The sequence below is a fragment of the Plodia interpunctella genome, chromosome 22, assembly GCF_027563975.2.
Source record: "Plodia interpunctella isolate USDA-ARS_2022_Savannah chromosome 22, ilPloInte3.2, whole genome shotgun sequence".
NCBI classification, from domain to species: domain Eukaryota; kingdom Metazoa; phylum Arthropoda; class Insecta; order Lepidoptera; family Pyralidae; genus Plodia; species Plodia interpunctella.
In genome coordinates this window covers 5,728,954-5,747,925 of record NC_071315.1, presented here as the reverse complement: position 1 = coordinate 5,747,925, position 18,972 = coordinate 5,728,954, and the positions used below count along the sequence as shown (strand labels likewise).

The window sequence follows — 18,972 nt, the reverse complement described above, 5'->3', positions numbered from 1 at the left end:
TCCCAAACGGATAAACTGATTTTCGTTTAAGTTTTTTTTTTTTGTGTCATAGATAATTTTATCCCGAGCGTTCTTAGCCATGTTTCATGAAAATAAATTCAGCCATAAATTTAGTTGTAGCGAAATGAATATTGAAAGTCGGGGTTTTTTATATTTGTCTAACAAATAATTATATATTGACTACGAGTATGCTTGGCTTAACAATCCTGCTAATATTGTAAATGAGAAAGTTTGTGAGAATGTGTGTATGTATGTATGCTTATTACTCTTTCACGCAAAATCTACTGGACTGATTGTTATGAAATTTGGTACATGGATAGAATGTAACCTGGAATAACACAAAGGGTTCTTTTTATCTCGAAAGCCCCGGGGCGCAGCTAGTGATTTATAAGTTAGAATCTATGTCAAAAAAGTTTACATAGCTGATTTGAATAAATATTCTTACATCATTTTCCGTGGCGGCGCGCCCTCAATTTTGTTTTTCTTATTATTCTGTGACGTCATGAGAAGTGAATTTATTACTGGCAATTTACTTCGAGCGCGGTCCTATTGCTCCGTCGTCGTCAGCCGTTGTTTTGACGTCCGTCAACGGAGACCACAGATATTGTACGGAGAATCGACGTACGTATGCGCTACGTCTACGCAACGTAACGATTGGTCTTGACTTTTTTTCTTAGGGTTCCGTATAGCGTTTCAATGGAACCCTAATAGCGCTTCCGACATTTGTTGATTCATATGTCCGTGTTTTCATGTAGTAATTATTATGAAAAATTATGAAACACGTGGCGTGTATTTACGCACTAGAATAAGAATGATAATACTCCATATCCTGCGGATGTCGTACGTGGCGACTAAGGGACACATAGCCTTGACTGCTGTCTATCTCATCTACACGTTTTAGATTCCGCCCGCTCTACTTTTCGTCCTTCACTTCGCACATTTTCTACATTCTTTGATGGCAGCTGATAGTCAAAAATAGCATTCTCACGGAGGGTTACGTCTGTTGTAATATAACAGCTGAATGTTCCCAACTGTTAGATTAATTTTTTTGCGAAAATGAACAAGGAAAAAAGTGTTGATTGGAAAATTACGAAACTTGTTTCGTACTGAATTTTCTAACTCTATGGTAAATGTAGAACTTGGAGTGTTATTCTATATATTGCTAGCTCTATGGCACAATTTGACTGCACTAACAATTGCTCAGACTATTATTCTATTGACATAATCGCTATCTACTGCCAAGGAATACGACGTGTTATTTAACTAAGATTTAACTAAATTTATATATATATATATTCCTGCCAATTTAGTCTTTATCCATTACTTACATTAGGTCCATTTTAATCGACAATTAAATAAATGTAGTTTGTGTCATTGTGATTTTGAATGTTACTGTTAATGTAATAAAGTGAGTTTTTGACTGTCAACACAGTGAATATATGAAATAATTTAAATGTACGAAAACGGTGTTAATTATAATGTGTTTCGAGCAGTATTGGTCGGTAAGGCTTTGGTTTTGTATGCAGCTGAAGAGTTGAACAAGAAAATGGTCTTCACACTGTCCAGTTTCGATGTGACTAAAGATTTTGAAGATAAGGTCACATGGAAGGACGTTTCGGCAGCATTTGCAGGTATTTAGTGAAAGTTTGATTCTCACTTATTAAGTAATTTATTTATTTATTCATACAACTACGAAATTTGAATTGATTACAAATGTTATTGTTTTCGAAAAGCTAGCACAAAAATACCGATGTGGTAGAATTCACGACTATATCTATCTATTCATTTAATAAAACTATATCTATCTATTTTTTTAAATTTTTGTCTATCTGTATTAACGTTTGTTGTTTTGTTGTTAATGGATGGAATCAGATTTGATCGCGCATAACGCAAAAATTAGTGGATGGAATTGAATGCGGCTTTAACTGTGGTATAGCGTATAGTCTAATTTAAAATTTAGTATAGTTTTCATCACGATACTTTGCTTAGAACCCGAGATAGTGACAATAATATGTTATGAGCGGACGCACGATATTAACGCGGGCGAAGTCTCGTGTAAAGGCTAGTATAATACCCCGATGGTGCAGTGGTAAAGTGCTTGCCTCTGAACCAAGAGGTCCCGGGTTCGATCCCCGGTCGGATCTTGATGGAAAATGATCTTTTTCTGATTGGCCCGGGTCTTGGATGTTTATCTATATATGTATTTGTTATAAATCTTTCAAGTTAGATTTTTCCTACTTCCAGTTGACCTACAGAATTGAAATTTCCCACGTCGCTTCAGTTTCCATAACAATGCATTACTATGATAAGCATGAACTGATGGTACACCCAGGATCGTCTCCCAATGAGCGAATTCCTCAACAGTTTACGGCACGGACATTTTTTGTCAGGCGTTAAATGTCACAAGGTTTCCGACGACAGTAAAAGTAAAACGACTTCCTTCCGCGTATAGTGGCAAGCACGTGGCAAGTAATCGCATACACACTAGTTAACTTTAACTGTCAGCCGCTGTGCATAATTATTCCAATTAGTCGAATTATTTATTACTAGATGTTGCCCGGGGCTTCGCTCCCGTGAGAATTTTGAAATAAAATATAGCCTAGACCAATCTTGGACAATGTACCTTTCTAATGAATTTTTGAAATCGGTACGGTGGTTTCGTAGATCAAACACACAAACTCACAAACGCTTACCTCTTTATAATGATATTATAGATGATTAGAAATTTCCTTGGCCACTGCTGACCTTTGAAAAGATCTTACTAAACCAACAAACAGACATTCGAAGTTTATATTGGTTATTTATAAATAACCAATTTAGTCTTTATCCATTACTTACATTAGGTCCATTTTAATCGACAATTAAATAAATATAGTTTGTGTCATTGTGATTTTAAATGTTACTGTTAATGTAATAAAGTGAGTTTTTGACTGTCAACACAGTGAATACATGAAATAATTTAAATGTACGAAAACGGTGTTATCATCAAGTTATAACTTGCAGCCGTAGACCTAAACAAACTTGGATAAATTAGTAAAAGTTTGAAGAATGAATTTTAATAATATGACTAAGTACTGACTTAGCCCTGATTAGTAATCCTGCCTAATTAATATTGTAAATGTGATAGTAACTAAGTTTGTTTGTTACCTCTTCACGCTCTATCTACTCAACCGATCTTCTTGAAATTTTGCATACATGTAGTTTGAAGTACGGAGAAGGACCCGAAAATACCTTTACCGTGGTAAATTTACGCGGGCGAAGCCGCGGGTAAAACCTAGTAAACGATACATAGTAATTTTAAGAGGAACGTCTACCGGCCACTTGCTCCTGCAAATTGACAAAATGTTTTAATGCCCTATATTATTATTCGATCCAAATGATTTTTCTTTTGTATGTCATTAACACCATAAAAACTACGGTTACAGATTTTTCTTGATTCAAAATTAAGATTAGATTAACATTTATTGTCTTTTGAAAATTATTATTTTTGTAATTAGAACTAAACCTTAACCTTTTTCCAGGTTAGTAATTTGTATTGTTCAAACTCACTTTTAGCGGACCTTGAGCTCCGACGCTCAACGGCTCAGGAAGGAAGGAATATGCTCAGATGAGAAAGATACAATTTATTCAAAGCAAAATCTATGTACTTATTGTATGGTTTGCTGAAACGATGGACAGAAAAATCAAAGAGATTTGTCATGAATGAAAATTTCTATGATTCAAGCATGAATTCTCTCGCTCTAAATGTCAATATCTGCTTTAGCCACCAGCGCAGTGGCGATATCATGTATTTTTCTAATTACCCAATTCTTTATACTTTGTAAAAAGCCGACCAAACGCAACGAATAACAAGCCAAACAAGTGATCCACGACTCTACGGACAGATGGCACTACGGTCGACTCGCTACTAGAAGCTAACAAGCCTAGACCGCGCAGACAGTGCGTTTTCGATTGGAAGCATAAATACAACCGACATGACACCGTCGTTGCCGTGCGGTTCTCCAGGCGCAACACCTAGCCTGGCGGGAAGATCTTCCCTTTGTTGCGGTCGAGCATAATCACCTAGCTCCCGCTACAACCCCTTCCACACGACCCAATTTGATTAGATTGACAATCAAATTTAGTCGTGTGGGTGGAAATATTAAATTCAAGGTCATTGGGTGGTCGGTATCGCCCGATTTGGGATTGCTCAGTCTAATACTGAAATTGCCGATACAGTTGTGTACGTGTGGACGAGACGATCAGATTGTACCCAATTCAATCGGCAATCAAATTGGGCAATCAGATTGTGTCGTGTGGAAGGGGTTTTATGTATGTGTGGACTGACGACCAGATTATACCCAATTCAATCGGCAATCAAATTGGGCAATCAGATTGTATCGTGTGGAAGGAGTTTTAAAATAGGATCATATACACGCGTATACTCGTATGATATTATTACTCTCTATTTCTCACATTTCAATTGGCGAAGGCACTTGAAAACATTATCATCCCTTTCGACAGTCGAGTAATAACAAAAGTAATTGTTGAAATTTAATTCCGCACTGTAAATTGGGGCAAGTTTACGAAATTACCGCACAATTTCAACTCGAAATATTTCCGAGAGAATTTAATTGTAAGTATAACACCGTAGTTCTCAATTAGGGTGCCACAATGAGCTTGACAAATTAATTGAGAATAATTTTATATGGTAACACCGAATTTCCGAAACTAATGTATTTTAAGGAACCGGAAATAATAAAGCAATTAAATTGTTAACAAACAAAATAAAATAAACAGATTTTATGATATAACTAGATGTTGCCCGGGGCTTCGCTCCCTTAGGAATTTTGAGATAAAATATAGCAATCTTGGATAATGTACCTTTGTAATGGTGAAAGAATTATTGAAATCGGTTTGGTAGTTTCGGAAATTACCCGCCTCAAACATACAAACTCACAAACGCTTACCTCTTTATAATAATAGTATAGATTAATATATGTATATAATATCTGACGACCTCGGTGGCGCAGTGGTAAAGTGCTTGCCACTGAACCGAGAGGTCCCGGGTTCGATCCCCGGTCGGGTCATGATGGAAAATGATCTTTTTCTGATTGGCCCAGGTCTTGGATTTATCTATATATATATTTGTTATAAAATATAGTATCGTTGAGTAAGTATCCCATAACACAAGTCTCGAACTTACTTTGGGGCTATCTCAAACTGTGTGATTTGTCCCAATATATTTATTTATATATATATATGTTTGTTATTTTTTATGTATCCCTCTATTTGTACAGAATTACTATAATTAGATGTTATGCTGTAAGGGTGTTATAGGTACTAATATAAAATAAATTGTGATATGTTGTACGCTAGCAATAATACAAGCATTACCGCTTCTGATAGTGAGTCCTTTACTAGCAAAAATCTATGTAGGCAAGTCTAAAAAAAACTATGTAAGTTAAATAGCCTGCGTGCGACTACTTGCCACATTTAAGTTAGTTGGATGACATGTCAGATGCCTTTAGGCCACTTGAATAAAACATGATAACAGTGTCGGCATTAACACACTCGAAAAGAAGTATAACGAGTGAAAACGAATATAAACAACCTATTTATTTACGCAAAACTTCATTCACGAACAATCTATGCAATTTGCAATCTCGTGTTCATTCACGGAACGGGCAATATTTACCTTTTAATTCATCAAAGCGCAGTTCACGTAATTAAATCAATTGTCTTTGCCGTTGTATTTTACGAGCATCGTATTTATTTTTTAATTAGACAACATTATCGAAATCTCTCTCATCCATACGTCGTTATCCTAGATAATAATCATAGATAGATAAATAATTCGTTTATTTGATTTACCACAGACACTAAAGAAATAACAGACTAGTCTTATAATAAAAAAAGAACATAAATTAAATAAATTGTTGTGCTGCAGCAAGGCAAAAAGGCCCTAACACTGATTTTCAGTTATCCTATCAGGTTCTCATCCCACCATCATCACACAGACGAATCTTCAAGATTTTAAGGCTTTATTTTACGCTGTTCCCGGGCTTCGCGGCTTTATAACCCCGAATGCAACCGGGAATATGCAGATGAGAGAGAGAGACAGAATCACGAGGTATAAATTCTTGGCGTATGCCTAGTATAAAATAAATTTTGCATCATTATGAAGTATGAATTCATGGCGCTTGTTTCCCAGGTTTTCTGTTACACAGCTCTGTCTCTTTTCACACTTCGTCAACTTCATTCAGGAAGACGAGATAAAATATATTTATCAAAATTTCCCCTCGTTTCCGTCGGTAATTGGCCAGTTACGGAACTCGCTACAACTTTACAACTCCTTCGTGATCCTCGATTCCTCAGACGTGATCATAATTGAGACAATTTTCAATCTCGCTACAAGAAATTACCGCCATTTTATTCGGTCAAGTCTGATTCAATTCGAATAGCTTCTTGAAGCAGATGATTTAGTGTTAGTTGACTGCTCCTTTTATTCAATTACTAGCTGTACCACGCGGTGTTACCCGCGTTTTATCATTCGATAAGCACAGTATAGACCTTTTGATTAAATCCTACGAGAATCACGTACTTTCGCGATTGATTGAAAGTTATACGTTATCCCAAGGTATCAGATACCTCAATACCAAATTTCACAAAAATTTGTCCAGCCGTTTGAATATGAAGAAGTAAGAAACATACTTAAACTTTATAATATTAGTGGGATTAGTTGTAACGGCACCGCCTTCGGTTGAAATAATTTGTATGTTTTTCATACATACTTTCACCCCCCATTGCAACACTTTAGTGGTTGAAATTTAAAAAAACAGAGCTGCTTATGTTTAACCTCAGATCTTGAACTAGATGTATTAAATACATACATAATAAAAAAATGTGTTTTTATGAAAATTGATCTAGTAGCTAAGCCATCCTCGTTTATGACCCTACTAGCTGCGCCCCGGGGCCTCGCTCCCGTGGGAATTTCGGGATAAAAAGTACCTGGTGTGTTATTCCAGGTTATATTCTACCCGTGTACAGACATACATAAAAACATACATCCTCACGACTTTCGCACACATCCTCAAATCTTAAAAAGGTAATATAGTACTTTTATAAATTTTACTGCTAATATATACTATATATAATACTTTTTTAAATTTTACTGCTATTAAACATGTGGTTTACAATAATTTACAAAAGACAAGGACACATACGTGTACTTTACCAAACGGTATGCAAACTAAGGCTGCGTTGTACCGTCAACTTTGACGTTAACTTTAACATGCGCTGAAAAACACAATCTACGCCTTTTTGTCGAAACGTCCGCTGCGCCGTAAAATCAACGTCAAATTTGACAGTGCAACTAACCCTAAGATTGGGTTGCGCCAGTCAATTTAAACGTTCACTTTAAGCGCCGCCGACGTTTTAAATAAAATAGCTCACTTTTCGTTTTTCCGCACACGTTAAAGTTAACGACAAAATTGACTGGTGCAACGAACTCTAATATCACATAAACGGCCGCACCTCTTGTAAACTATTTGTTATCAAGCTGAATAAATTTACTTGACTAAAAGGTGACTATTGTGTTTCCAAATAGATTATAACTTACTGAAATGTAAAGTCTTTTTTGATATGTATTTGTAACCTTTGTAACACTCCGCATCGCCCGCGTAAATTTATCACGGGAACAGTTTTGTTCCAGGATGAACTATTTTATAAACTCACTCTATGTCCTTCTCCGTACTTTCAAGAAGATTGGTTGAGATATAGCGTGAAGAGGTAACAAACAAACATACTCACGCATTGAACGAAACGAAACTATGTGATGATGATATAAAAATATTATTATAATAAAATGTTTTCAATCACAATCCAAATGTCATTAGCAACGTAACGACATAAACCTATATATTCCCGGCATCGTCGTCACATCCATTCTCACATCACATCCAGAAGGGACCAAGCCCTTTGTGAAACATCCTTCAATCATTTTATCCCTCAATGGCTTTCATTGAATTAGATTCATACAGTCAACAGCTCATCAACCTACCCAAAATCATTGCAAACTCGCCCCTAATACCGCGCCATAAAGGTTCATGCAGGTTGACAGTACTTAGAGACTATTTATTATAGAATGAACGTTATCTCAAGACACACATTGCTACAAGAATATTATCGTATGGTGTCCAATTTATAAAGTACTAGATTTTGTACGCGGCTACGTCCGCGTGAATTTCTCACGGCAACAGTTATTTTTGCGGGATAAAAGCATACCCTATGTCGTTATCCATACATCAGGCTACCATATATGCAGAATTTCAAGAAGATTGGTTGACTAGAGTAAGAAGAGGTAACAAACAAAAAAACTTACTTTCGCATTTATCGTAAAATACCATACAATCGATCGAACGACCACTTCAGCTGTGAAGAAACCTAAAGAAATATATGGGACAATGACGGTTAACAAAATGATGTTGCTCTTTCATCAATTGATTTTTTTGTTACAGTATGCCTCCCATTTTTCACCTATGGTATAGCCACAACTCTTCTATCCCTGTCTTCGGAGGGGGAGGCCCTATGGAACCAGACCGGGTTGATACTCGGAGCAGCTCTCTCTGCACCGGTCTTGTGTTACACTATCGACAAATGCGGCAGGAAGATCGGGATTTTTATCGTTAATTTGGTACAAGGCGTGAGTAACTATGTTTTTTTTTCTCTATCCTGTCGATGTGTCCCACTGCTGGGCCCTTCTTATAGGTTATAAGCAGTGTGTGTGTAGTGTGGACTTTGTTATTAATCACTATCGAGTCGATTTGCAGTGAGACGCAGCTAACCAAAGTGTGTCATTGTGACGCAACAACAGCCACACCGCAAGGTTCGCTGCATCTCGCTTCGAATCGATTCAATAGTAAAAATTGAAATGCATACCCGCATTTCGCTCTCAGGTAGACAATCACATTCCTTATTAACCTGTCAATTCCCGCGCGGCCCGATCTGTGACGCGATCCGACTATTGTTCATCAGTTTTTATCATCGCAAGGATCGAAGGGTCAAAATAAATACAAAAGGAACTCTCCTTCTTCGTCTAATTTGCAACTTAAAACATTAACGTTGCTAGTTTTTTCGGAATAGAATTCTGCCACAGACATCGCTTTATTTGTACCTTTCATAAGGTCTCCCAAGGTACACGAAGCTGGACAAGATGGACATTCAAGCATTACTTTGTTACAGACAACATGCATCCCTCTCTTCCTTGTACCAAGTGTTGCCAACGTTATAACGGTACACGTCCTAACCGGCATATCATCAGGCGGACTATTCACAATACTACCGATATACATGCGAGAAACATTCCCGAAGAAGATCAGATCTGTGTCGTTAGCACTGATTTCGTTAATGGTGTCAGCAGGGTATATGATGAAGCTGGCGATGGGTGAAGAGGCATTGATGCTAACAATGGTAGCATTGGTGATGATTCAGATACTAACGCTGTACATTATGGTCGAATCGCCTAGCTATCTGATCATAGCAAATAAGATTGAGGTAAAGGTAATATAGAATTAGTAGCTTTTATATTTCCCACGGGAACAGATATGTTTACGGGATGAAAGGTACTCCATGACCGGCTCCATACTTCAAACTACATGTATGCAAAATTTCAAGAAGATTGATTGAGTAGAATTGACTGTGAAGAGTTAACAAAGAAATTAACTTTCGCATTTATAGGATTGTAGATTATATTTTCAATAGTTTCTGTCAGAATGTGAAAAATTGAACATACTTTTTTACGCTGAGCTTTAGGGCGTCACAGCTCCGAATGAAACCGATCGAATCTCGACAGTAAACCAATATTATTCTAACATGTTACTTCGCAACATCCTCGTATATCAATAAATCATAGAAGATTTGACATAGATGAGAAGAAATTAAATACGTGCTTGGAAATCTAACGAGATACAATTATATCGCAATACTAAATAGTTAGTATTGCGATATAAACCACATTGTATCTCGTAATGTTTCTTGTGGAATAAAATAAACGTAATTAGCCCATGTTAAAATAATATTTTCCCCTATTATTACGACAAAAATAAGACAGATTTACGCATTTATAATATATCCAGCTTTAGAATTTTTTTTACATCAAAATAGACAAGTTTTTCATATAAACTTTCTACCCACATTATAGTCATTTAGGGGTTGATTTTTGAAAAACAGTAGCCATTGTTTGATCGATGCATACCGAATTTCTAATGTACCTTTCTGTTGGTGAAATATTTTTTTAGATTGGTTCGGTAGTTTAGGAGATTATCCGCCTCAAACATACAAACTCACAAACTCCTCTTTATAATAATAACATAGATGAAGATATATAAAGATGTATGAATAATTATATTTCTCAGGCAGTAACAAGTGTAGTCGCCAAGCTGAAAAACCTACCAAAAGAGAGTCCCGCAGTCACACATGAAGTCAGCATTCTGAAACAAGAGAGTGAGAGAGCAAGAGCTAATGGAAGAATTACATTATTAAGTTTTTGTAAGTTTATACGAGTATATTTACGCACCGGGTCTTCGATTCCGTGGGAATTTCGGGATAAAAAGTACCCTATATCCAGATTATATTCTACCGGTGTACAAAAATCATAATAAATAAGCAATTTCTTCCACACTACCTTTTGGGAAATTGCTAGACGAGGAAATACCTATAAAGTAATGCGGGTCAGATTAAACCGACAAAGGATAGGAAGTAAGATAGGATTTGTAGGACAGAATATGACGCCCATTACTCCTTATCCATCCATACGGAAGGCCAGTGCCTAATCTGATGTTGATGATTGTGTACATACGAGTAAATTAATAACCAAATATGTTACGGCTAAATCTAGATCCAGCCTAAAATAAGTAGGGTATTTGTGTAAATCAACTGAGATCGGCTGCACCTAGCAATATGTTTATAATATGCTAGTTGTCAAATTTTTGTTTTGATGACTATACGAAGGCATATAGGATGACTATGCGAAGAAAAAAATTCTGTGATAATGACAAGGCTTTGAAAGATATGACGAAAATAAAATCACACATTTTTGTCCAAACGCTCCATAATAAATGACATGGAGGAGTGACGTCACAACGTGCTAAAATGTTCGCTAAGAAAGCTACACTTGTTCGACAGCTACATTAAATATTACGTTTATGGTGATGGCTTCTTGATTAATGTTTTTACAAAATTTTTGTTTTTTATGTTTGTTATATTTATTTTTCAAATTTCATACTTTTTGAAAATGAACTTTCCAACCAACTTTAAGTCTTCGTATTTAGATCCAGCTGCATTGTTACAGTCTATGAATTATCATAATGATAATAAATATTTCAATTTTATCTAGATTATACATATTTTTTATAATTTTCTGACGTTGTCAAGCCTAATTTATTCCTTCATTTTCAGTCAAGAACCGAATCTGGTTAGACATAACAAAAATTGGCATCATGCTCTTTACTATCAAGGAGTTGTGCGGTAGCATCATCTTCCTGGACCAGGATAAGACTCTAGCTCAGTTGGAACTACCCTCAGACCCCGATAGAATGTTAGTAGTTACTGCCTGGTGTACGGGATGTGTCTTCTGTTTGGTGGTCATCAGTTTTGTGGAGAGAAAGGTATTCATTTATTTGCCATATAATCGTGCATAATAGGTATTAATACAGTATCATGTGACGTGTGGTCTCGTCCTAGAACAGGACCAAATATATCTTCCCCTGACTATCGTACTGACTAGGGGGAGCTTAGACTTGGAAGCTAGGTTAAGTAGCTTGGATAGGTAACGATATCATTTCCATAGCGTGTTGAGGTCAGGCAGGTGGACAGTTATATAATTACAGAAGAATATTCAAAATTTTGGCTCCAGGTTTCGCGGCGTCACAGCCAAATAATATTGGACACACGTAAAGATGAAAGTCTGGGGTTAGCGTGAAAATTAACTTTGAAGTTCTGGCTGTGATTTCACAATCTCACACGTGAAATTACTTCTGTTATATTGTTTTAGTATGTTCGGGTGGAATCTTGCAACCCAATTTGAAGCAGATATCTTCAACAGACTGAGCTGAAATTGTGTACACCCGTTAATATTGGATGATCAGGCATTATAATCTTAAGCATGACCTGATTGTGCACTCAGGAACCCGATGAGGGATCTCCTCAACGATTTACTGCATGAAGGAACATGATTTTATTTGTCACGCATTGAATTCAATGCTATCTCTTTGACAAAAATGAAAGCTTGTGTCAAAAATTTCATTTTTTTTAATTCATTCTTTGCAGTATCTTCTAACCTTCGGCTATGTAGTAATGGTGTTGTCGATGGGTGTGCTAGGAGTGTACACACAGACAGACCTATCTGTGAAGACATTAAGATGGCTACCAGTGGCGACATTACCAATACTAGTGTTTGGCTATGGTGTTACCTGGGGTATGCCCACTATTATAATGGTAGAAATGTATAATTTAGAGGTAGGCTATTTTTACTAGAAGATTTTATTTATAGTGAATTCTCTGAAGCGGTGGTGGTTTAGTGGTTAAGACTGTCCGCCTGTTATCGAATGGGCCAGGTTCGAATCCTACTCGCGCCACATGAGTTTGTCCGGCAAAAGAGAACATCGTGAGGAAACACCTGCTCACTGATTGAATATGTATTAAAGACGAGCAGAAAGCTATTACTTGCGATTAATATGATGAAGAAGTCTTGTTAGATGCCTTTAGTCGACTCGAATTAAATCTGAAACCATTGTAGCAATTAACACACTCGAAAAGAAAAAGAAATTAGTTACAGGACAGGGATGTCCTGTCTGTCTATCAGTATGTTTGTAATGAAATCTTATTCAATATTACTAATTAATTTTAATTAACTTATACCTAGTTTTGTAAAGGCTGATGAGTTGTTAAGACAGTATACGCTTTAAGCCACCAAATTTAAGTATAATCTAATTTGAAGCTGAACTTTGTCAATTCTTTTTTATAATTCTGTCCTATATGCCTTTGGAGGGAACAATATATTCGATTTAGGAAAAAATAATCGTGAAAAATTTTCACATCACATTTTATTAATTTCAGATCCGAGCCACGCTGATAGGGCTACTATATACATATTCAGAATTAATTAAACTGGCACACGTACACTCCTTCCAATATATCGAGGATTACATGGGTACTTATACTGTGTTCTATATATTTGCGTGTATAAACCTCTTTGCAGCTGTGTACGCTCTGTTTGCGATACCGGATATTAAAAATAAAAGTGTCAGACAGATTGAGAGGCAGCTGAAAAGGATACCGATTTGGAAATTATGATATAAATATAGACATTATTCACAATTACAGCAGTTTTTTTATTAGATAGTTAAGATCTTATTAGATGGATAAGTTCCAAAATAAAATAAATTAATCTTTAGTCTATTCATTACAGTGATTTAGAAGCTAATTACTCCGTAAATTGGATGTCGTGTGTACTCAAATAGAACCAATGAATCTAAAACAGCGGTTCCCAAAGTGTGACCTCCAGTGATAAATAACATACGACGGTCTATCATTCACGGTGTTATGTTAGAATTAAGTTTACTAGCAAGTCGAGCAAGCATGTATTTGTTGTATGAGTATGCAATTAATTACTTTGGCACTCTCTATGGAAACCAAAAATGTATATATTTTTATTCTCGTGTGCAAACGAGCAAGAAGATCACCTGATTTATTTAGTTATATAGATATAAATCGTTTGATTGCTTTAATTTTGACTTAAAATGTACTTGTTCGTCAATGTGTATTAAATGTTGCTTCCATTTAGGAAATCGGTTGAGTAGTTCCGAAGATCTTTTCACACAATCATACAAACACTTTTTCATCTTTACATGTAATTTTTTAAAAACTACCTTATGCCCGCGGCTTTGCCCGCGTGAATTTGAAACAAAACGAATTTCATACAAACTTTCACCCCCCATTATAGTAATTAGGGGGTTGTACGGGTGTCTTTAACTACATGTATACCAAATTTCATCACAATTGGTAGACTACTTTCGCATTTATAATATTAGTATCGGAATATATCTTTTTCATAGCTATATATTTCACAAATAAAATCCGCTAGAACCAAGACCAACTTTGTTGTTTTAAAATATACGACAAACTTTAACAAAAAGGAGATTGATGAGTCATGTTACAGATTGAGAACCATAGTAAATTAAATTATATGTATTATTGAATGGTAATTTGCAGTGTTTTGTGCGATCTTCGCTATTAATAGATATGAAGTTATTAGAGAAATTAGGACATCAGAATGCCTTGTGTTTTAAATATTATTATTTTTTTATTGCAACTGACTTTTTTAGAAATAAATGGACAACACTCAACGGTAAACTGTAAGCACTAAGCTTGTATTGCATGCCCGATGGATATAAACACAGAAACGAGCACAACACATCCAGAACCGCAGACAAATATTTGTGGTCGCTTTTGTGGGAATCGAACCCAGACCCTCCAGATAGCGGACGGTCTTGGTGACAACCACGACATTCAGGTCGTCATAAATGTTAAAAATACAACGATTTAAGTATATAGGAAACCGTGTACGGGTTGGTTGACCTTGCAACCCTATCGATGAGATAGTTATATTTAGCCCCGTAGCGTGTCTGCAATCATTCTGAGCAGTAGAGCGATATGTCTGCCTTTTTTTGGTCGCTTTTTCATGAGAGACAACAAGTTATGAGCGATTAGCGGATTCTGTCGTATTTCACAAGCGTTTGTTTAACTTACAATGTTTGTATACATGTACATACCTATGTATGAGGTGACTCTCAGAGCGTTTCAACCGATGCGGCCGTGCTGTCATTCCAATTTTTCAAATTTTAACAAAGACAAAAATTTGTTTTACTATTTGACTTTTAGAATAATTAATCTGTACTGTATAGTAGGTAATGTCAATTTTATGAATGATTGATTTTGGAAATGATTCCTTCCTCGAGAAAATGGACGGATCGTAATGACAGCAGCACGGCCGCAGCGGTCGAAACGCTCTGAGAACCACTATGAGGATAGCTATGTTTGTTTTATTTATTTATTTATTTTTATTTATTAAGAAAACCAACAGCAATACATACAAAATAAATAAAAAAAACATTTGGCCATTTAATTTGTTCAGATGAAATCTTTCAACTTTATTTTGAATATGATTTCCGACTAATCGAGATGAAATTGTATAATATAAAAAAGAAAACACACGCGGGCGAGACCGCGGGATAAAGCTAGTAGGTAGTAGCTAGTATATAATATATATATTATATACTAGCTATACTACTAGTATATCGTACATACATCTGATATCATCCCATCGTACGGCTTTTGCTCAATAAGAAAGAATTTGATTAAACAATTAGCACCCTCTTTATACTTAAAATTTATGAACGATCAATTATGAACGATTGAAATAAATAAATAAATAATAAATAAATATATTAGGACAAATCACACAGATTGAGCTAGCCCCAAAGTAAGTTCGAGACTTGTGTTATGGGATACTAACTCAACGATACTATATTTTATAACAAATACATATATAGATAAACATCCAAGACCCGGGCCAATCAGAAAAATATCATTTTCCATCATGACCCGACCGGGGATCGAACCCGGGACCTCTCGGTTCAGAGGCAAGCACTTTACCACTTCGCCACCGAGGTCGTCTAAATACCATACGATTAAATCGCGACGTATTGAAAACTACATCCTTGTTTATGAGGTCCTTTTAATAAATGAGAAACGAGTTACCCTTGTATTTGTAACTTAGACCATACCTACGTCATCTTCGGCCGCTACGTGCTCGCTGAACTAAATAGCAGAGAATACGACGTGATAAATATTTGCCGATTTTTTTCATGTGACTTAGCTGTGGATAGTTTGAAGAAAACTGGTCATGTGTGAGTTGGACTGGCGTGCCGAGGGTTCCGTAAAGTTAGCTTTTTATTGTGTGCACTTTCATTATAATATAGGTATATTCATTATATTTATATAGTTGTTAGATTCATTCATTGGCTTGTAGTGTTCTATATGACAAAAGGTAAAAACGGAAGCCTTATCCTATAAGAGTCACAATCCACTTCATTGTCTGTTAGTTTGTCTGTAATGTAAAAGGAGAATTTAAGTTTCAAAATAAAAGAAAAACACTACAAAATTCCGAATAGCACTGACACAAAATCAAGTGCGAATTCACAAATTGATATAAAGAAACCTATTCCCTATTCCCTGACAGGGAATCGTTATAACCCTACAATTTGTACTTTTTCGACGGTCGACGGACGACAGAGGTCCGCGCTTTGGGACGCCCTAGTATTGTTATTAGACTCGAGTTTGCTAACTGAGAGCAGCTCGAGTACTTAAGGTCATATCATAGTAATTGTACCGCACCGCTCCCACCCGGCAAGATGACGTTCATGACGATGAAAAATGTGATTTAAATCGTCGCCTGTAGACATATTTCACATTGACAACACGAGAGCTAGCAGTAAGCAGTCCGCTATTTTGTTGTCATTGTAAAGTAAGTCTACAAAGTACGCTTTTAAAGCTCAATTTCCAATGAACGCCATCATGCTGGGTATGTGCGGTGCGGTACAACTGTGCTATGACGTTTATAGCATTCAAAATCAATATTTGTTGGCGCTGAGGCCTGCGATGAAATTGGTCTATATGTTACTGTAAAAGCCCGTATACAGGTAAATCTTAGGTTTTTTCAGTAAATCTTAGGATTTACCCGGCATGGGTTGGTAAATGTAAGGATTTATAAATAATTGACGATTTTTTCGGGCTTTTACCATTGGAATTTAGTATATGCTAGGATTTGCTACTAACGGCTGGTAAATGTTGGTTTTGGGAATAAAACAATGAGTAATTCTTATTAATCATTTATTTTTCAGTCAAAACCTTACATATTTTTATGTAGGTATCATAATTATGAAAGTAATTAATTAACTAAGTAATTAGTCAAATCCTTACCTATATTTTCATTTGGTAAGTATTTTTAGTTATACATGTTTTTATATTTTAAAGGTAAGGTTATACCTTCCTTTAAAATATTTCTTAAATAGTAAAAAATAACAAAAGTAAAATTATTTTCTCAACATTTACCGTGCCTTTGATGTAACTCTTAAGATTTATCAAGTGAATGGTGGTAAAAGTTAGAATCGCAAAATTGTTCGGACTTTTACCATTAAGAGTTGGTTAATCTTAGGTTTTACTGGAATATCTAAGGTTTTACCGTAGTTCGTGCTTTTACAGTAACATATATAAATAAATATGTGTTGAGTTGACGACCTCGGTGGCGCAGTGGTAAAGTGCTTGTCTCTGAACCGAGATATCCCGGGTTCGATGCCCGGTCGGATCATGATGGAAAATGATCTTTTTTTGATTGGCCCGATCTTGGATATTTATCTATACATGTATTTGTTATAAAATATAGTATCGTTGAGTTAGTATCCCATAACACAAGTCTCGAACTTACTTTGGGGCTTGTTCAATCTGTGTGATTTGTCCTAATATATTTATATTAATTTATATCTTTTACGAATATTACGAATTTTCCGCGCTCGAGTCTTCGACTCCCATCCCTAGCTTTGAGATGCAGATGTATGGAGTATAAAAATAAATAAAGTTCGCAAACGAACACGGTTCTCGCTTTTAGGTATGTTGTTTGTAATTTTTGTGCGAATTCAATTCGGTATTCCGATATGAACATACAAAGGTCACGTGTGTTTTTGTTTTTCGTTTATTTGAATACGATGTCGTTAGGAAAGAGCTATGAACTCACATTTTGTCGATGTTTTATGTTAGAGCTCTATTTTAGAATTTCATTATAATATGAATCAATCCAAAATCATAGAATGTTGTGTTAATTATGTAGATTATGTGTATTTTTACAAATTAGAAAGATTTACAATACTAATCCAAACTCTAACTAATATTATAAATGCGAAAGTAAGTTTGTTACCTCTTTATGCTCTATCCTATCAAATAATCGTTAGGTTTATATACAATTTATATCATTACCATTTTGTGTATGTGTGTGTGTGTGTATACGACTATTTGTAAGTAGATGACCGTAGGCATAATGGGAGGTACATTTCTGATTTCCTACATAAACAATCTACCTATAAATATAACAGTGTACACGACCGATGTGACATTTCTAAAAAACTGCTCGTAATTTTTAACCCTACTAAAAATAAAAATAAAACCTCCGAAACAAAATCGAGCGTTCGAAACCCAACCTTACAAACCCAGGCGCGGACTTGACTATAAAACACAACATCAATCACATTGTAGTAGTTACGTAGGTAGTTACGAAGTTACAAACGTACAGAAACTGGCAATCGGCAGTAAAATTAAATTGAAAGTTCAGATTTCATAGGTCAAGTCGAAATGTCACTTCTTTTCATCCTAAAGGTTGTCTGAAGGGAATGCTTTTTCCTATTGGCTCGGCTACCATGTTTTATTTGATAAATAAAGTTTTAAATACATAAATACTTAAATGAATTTCTACGGCATTCTAAAAGTAGAAACTTTCTATAGCTCTAGAATGACCTAGATGCAAAAATGACCGAGTTGCAGAAATTACGAGCTCGCAATCTGGAATAAACAAGGTGCTGGAATGACCAAGTTGCTGGAATGACCAAGGTGCTGGAATGAACAAGGTGCTGGAATGACCAAGGTGCTGGAATGACCAAGTTGCTGGAATGACCAAGGTGCTGGAATGAACAAGGTGCTGGAATGAACAAGGTGCTGGAATGACCAAGGTGCTGGAATGACCAAGTTGCTGGAATGACCAAGGTGCTGGAATGACCAAGGTGCTGGAATGAACAAGGTGCTGGAATGACCAAGGTGCTGGAATGACCAAGGTGCTGGAATGTACAAGGTGCTGGAATGACCAAGGTGCTGGAATGACCAAGTTGC

At 35.9% G+C, this 18,972-nt stretch overlaps 1 protein-coding gene across 3 annotated transcripts; it reads left to right on the top strand.

Annotated features, from left to right (window-relative positions):
- The first annotated feature begins 1,220 nt into the window (after positions 1 to 1,220).
- Positions 1,221 to 13,356, top strand: LOC128679889 (solute carrier family 2, facilitated glucose transporter member 8-like). Of its 3 annotated transcripts, none has more exons than XM_053762380.1 (7): positions 1,221 to 1,631; positions 8,499 to 8,683; positions 9,223 to 9,534; positions 10,395 to 10,527; positions 11,437 to 11,645; positions 12,307 to 12,495; positions 13,096 to 13,356. In XM_053762380.1, the coding sequence occupies exons 1-7, from the start codon at positions 1,454 to 1,456 to the stop codon at positions 13,330 to 13,332; spliced, it is 1,443 nt and encodes a 480-aa protein (XP_053618355.1). In that variant the 5' UTR covers positions 1,221 to 1,453; the 3' UTR covers positions 13,333 to 13,356. The 3 variants fall into 3 exon arrangements, with proteins under 3 accessions (XP_053618355.1, XP_053618356.1, XP_053618357.1); XM_053762382.1 differs by having other exon boundaries at positions 1,224 to 1,631; positions 12,307 to 12,454; XM_053762381.1 differs by lacking the exon at positions 12,307 to 12,495 and having other exon boundaries at positions 1,223 to 1,631.
- The last annotated feature ends 5,616 nt before the right edge of the window (positions 13,357 to 18,972 follow it).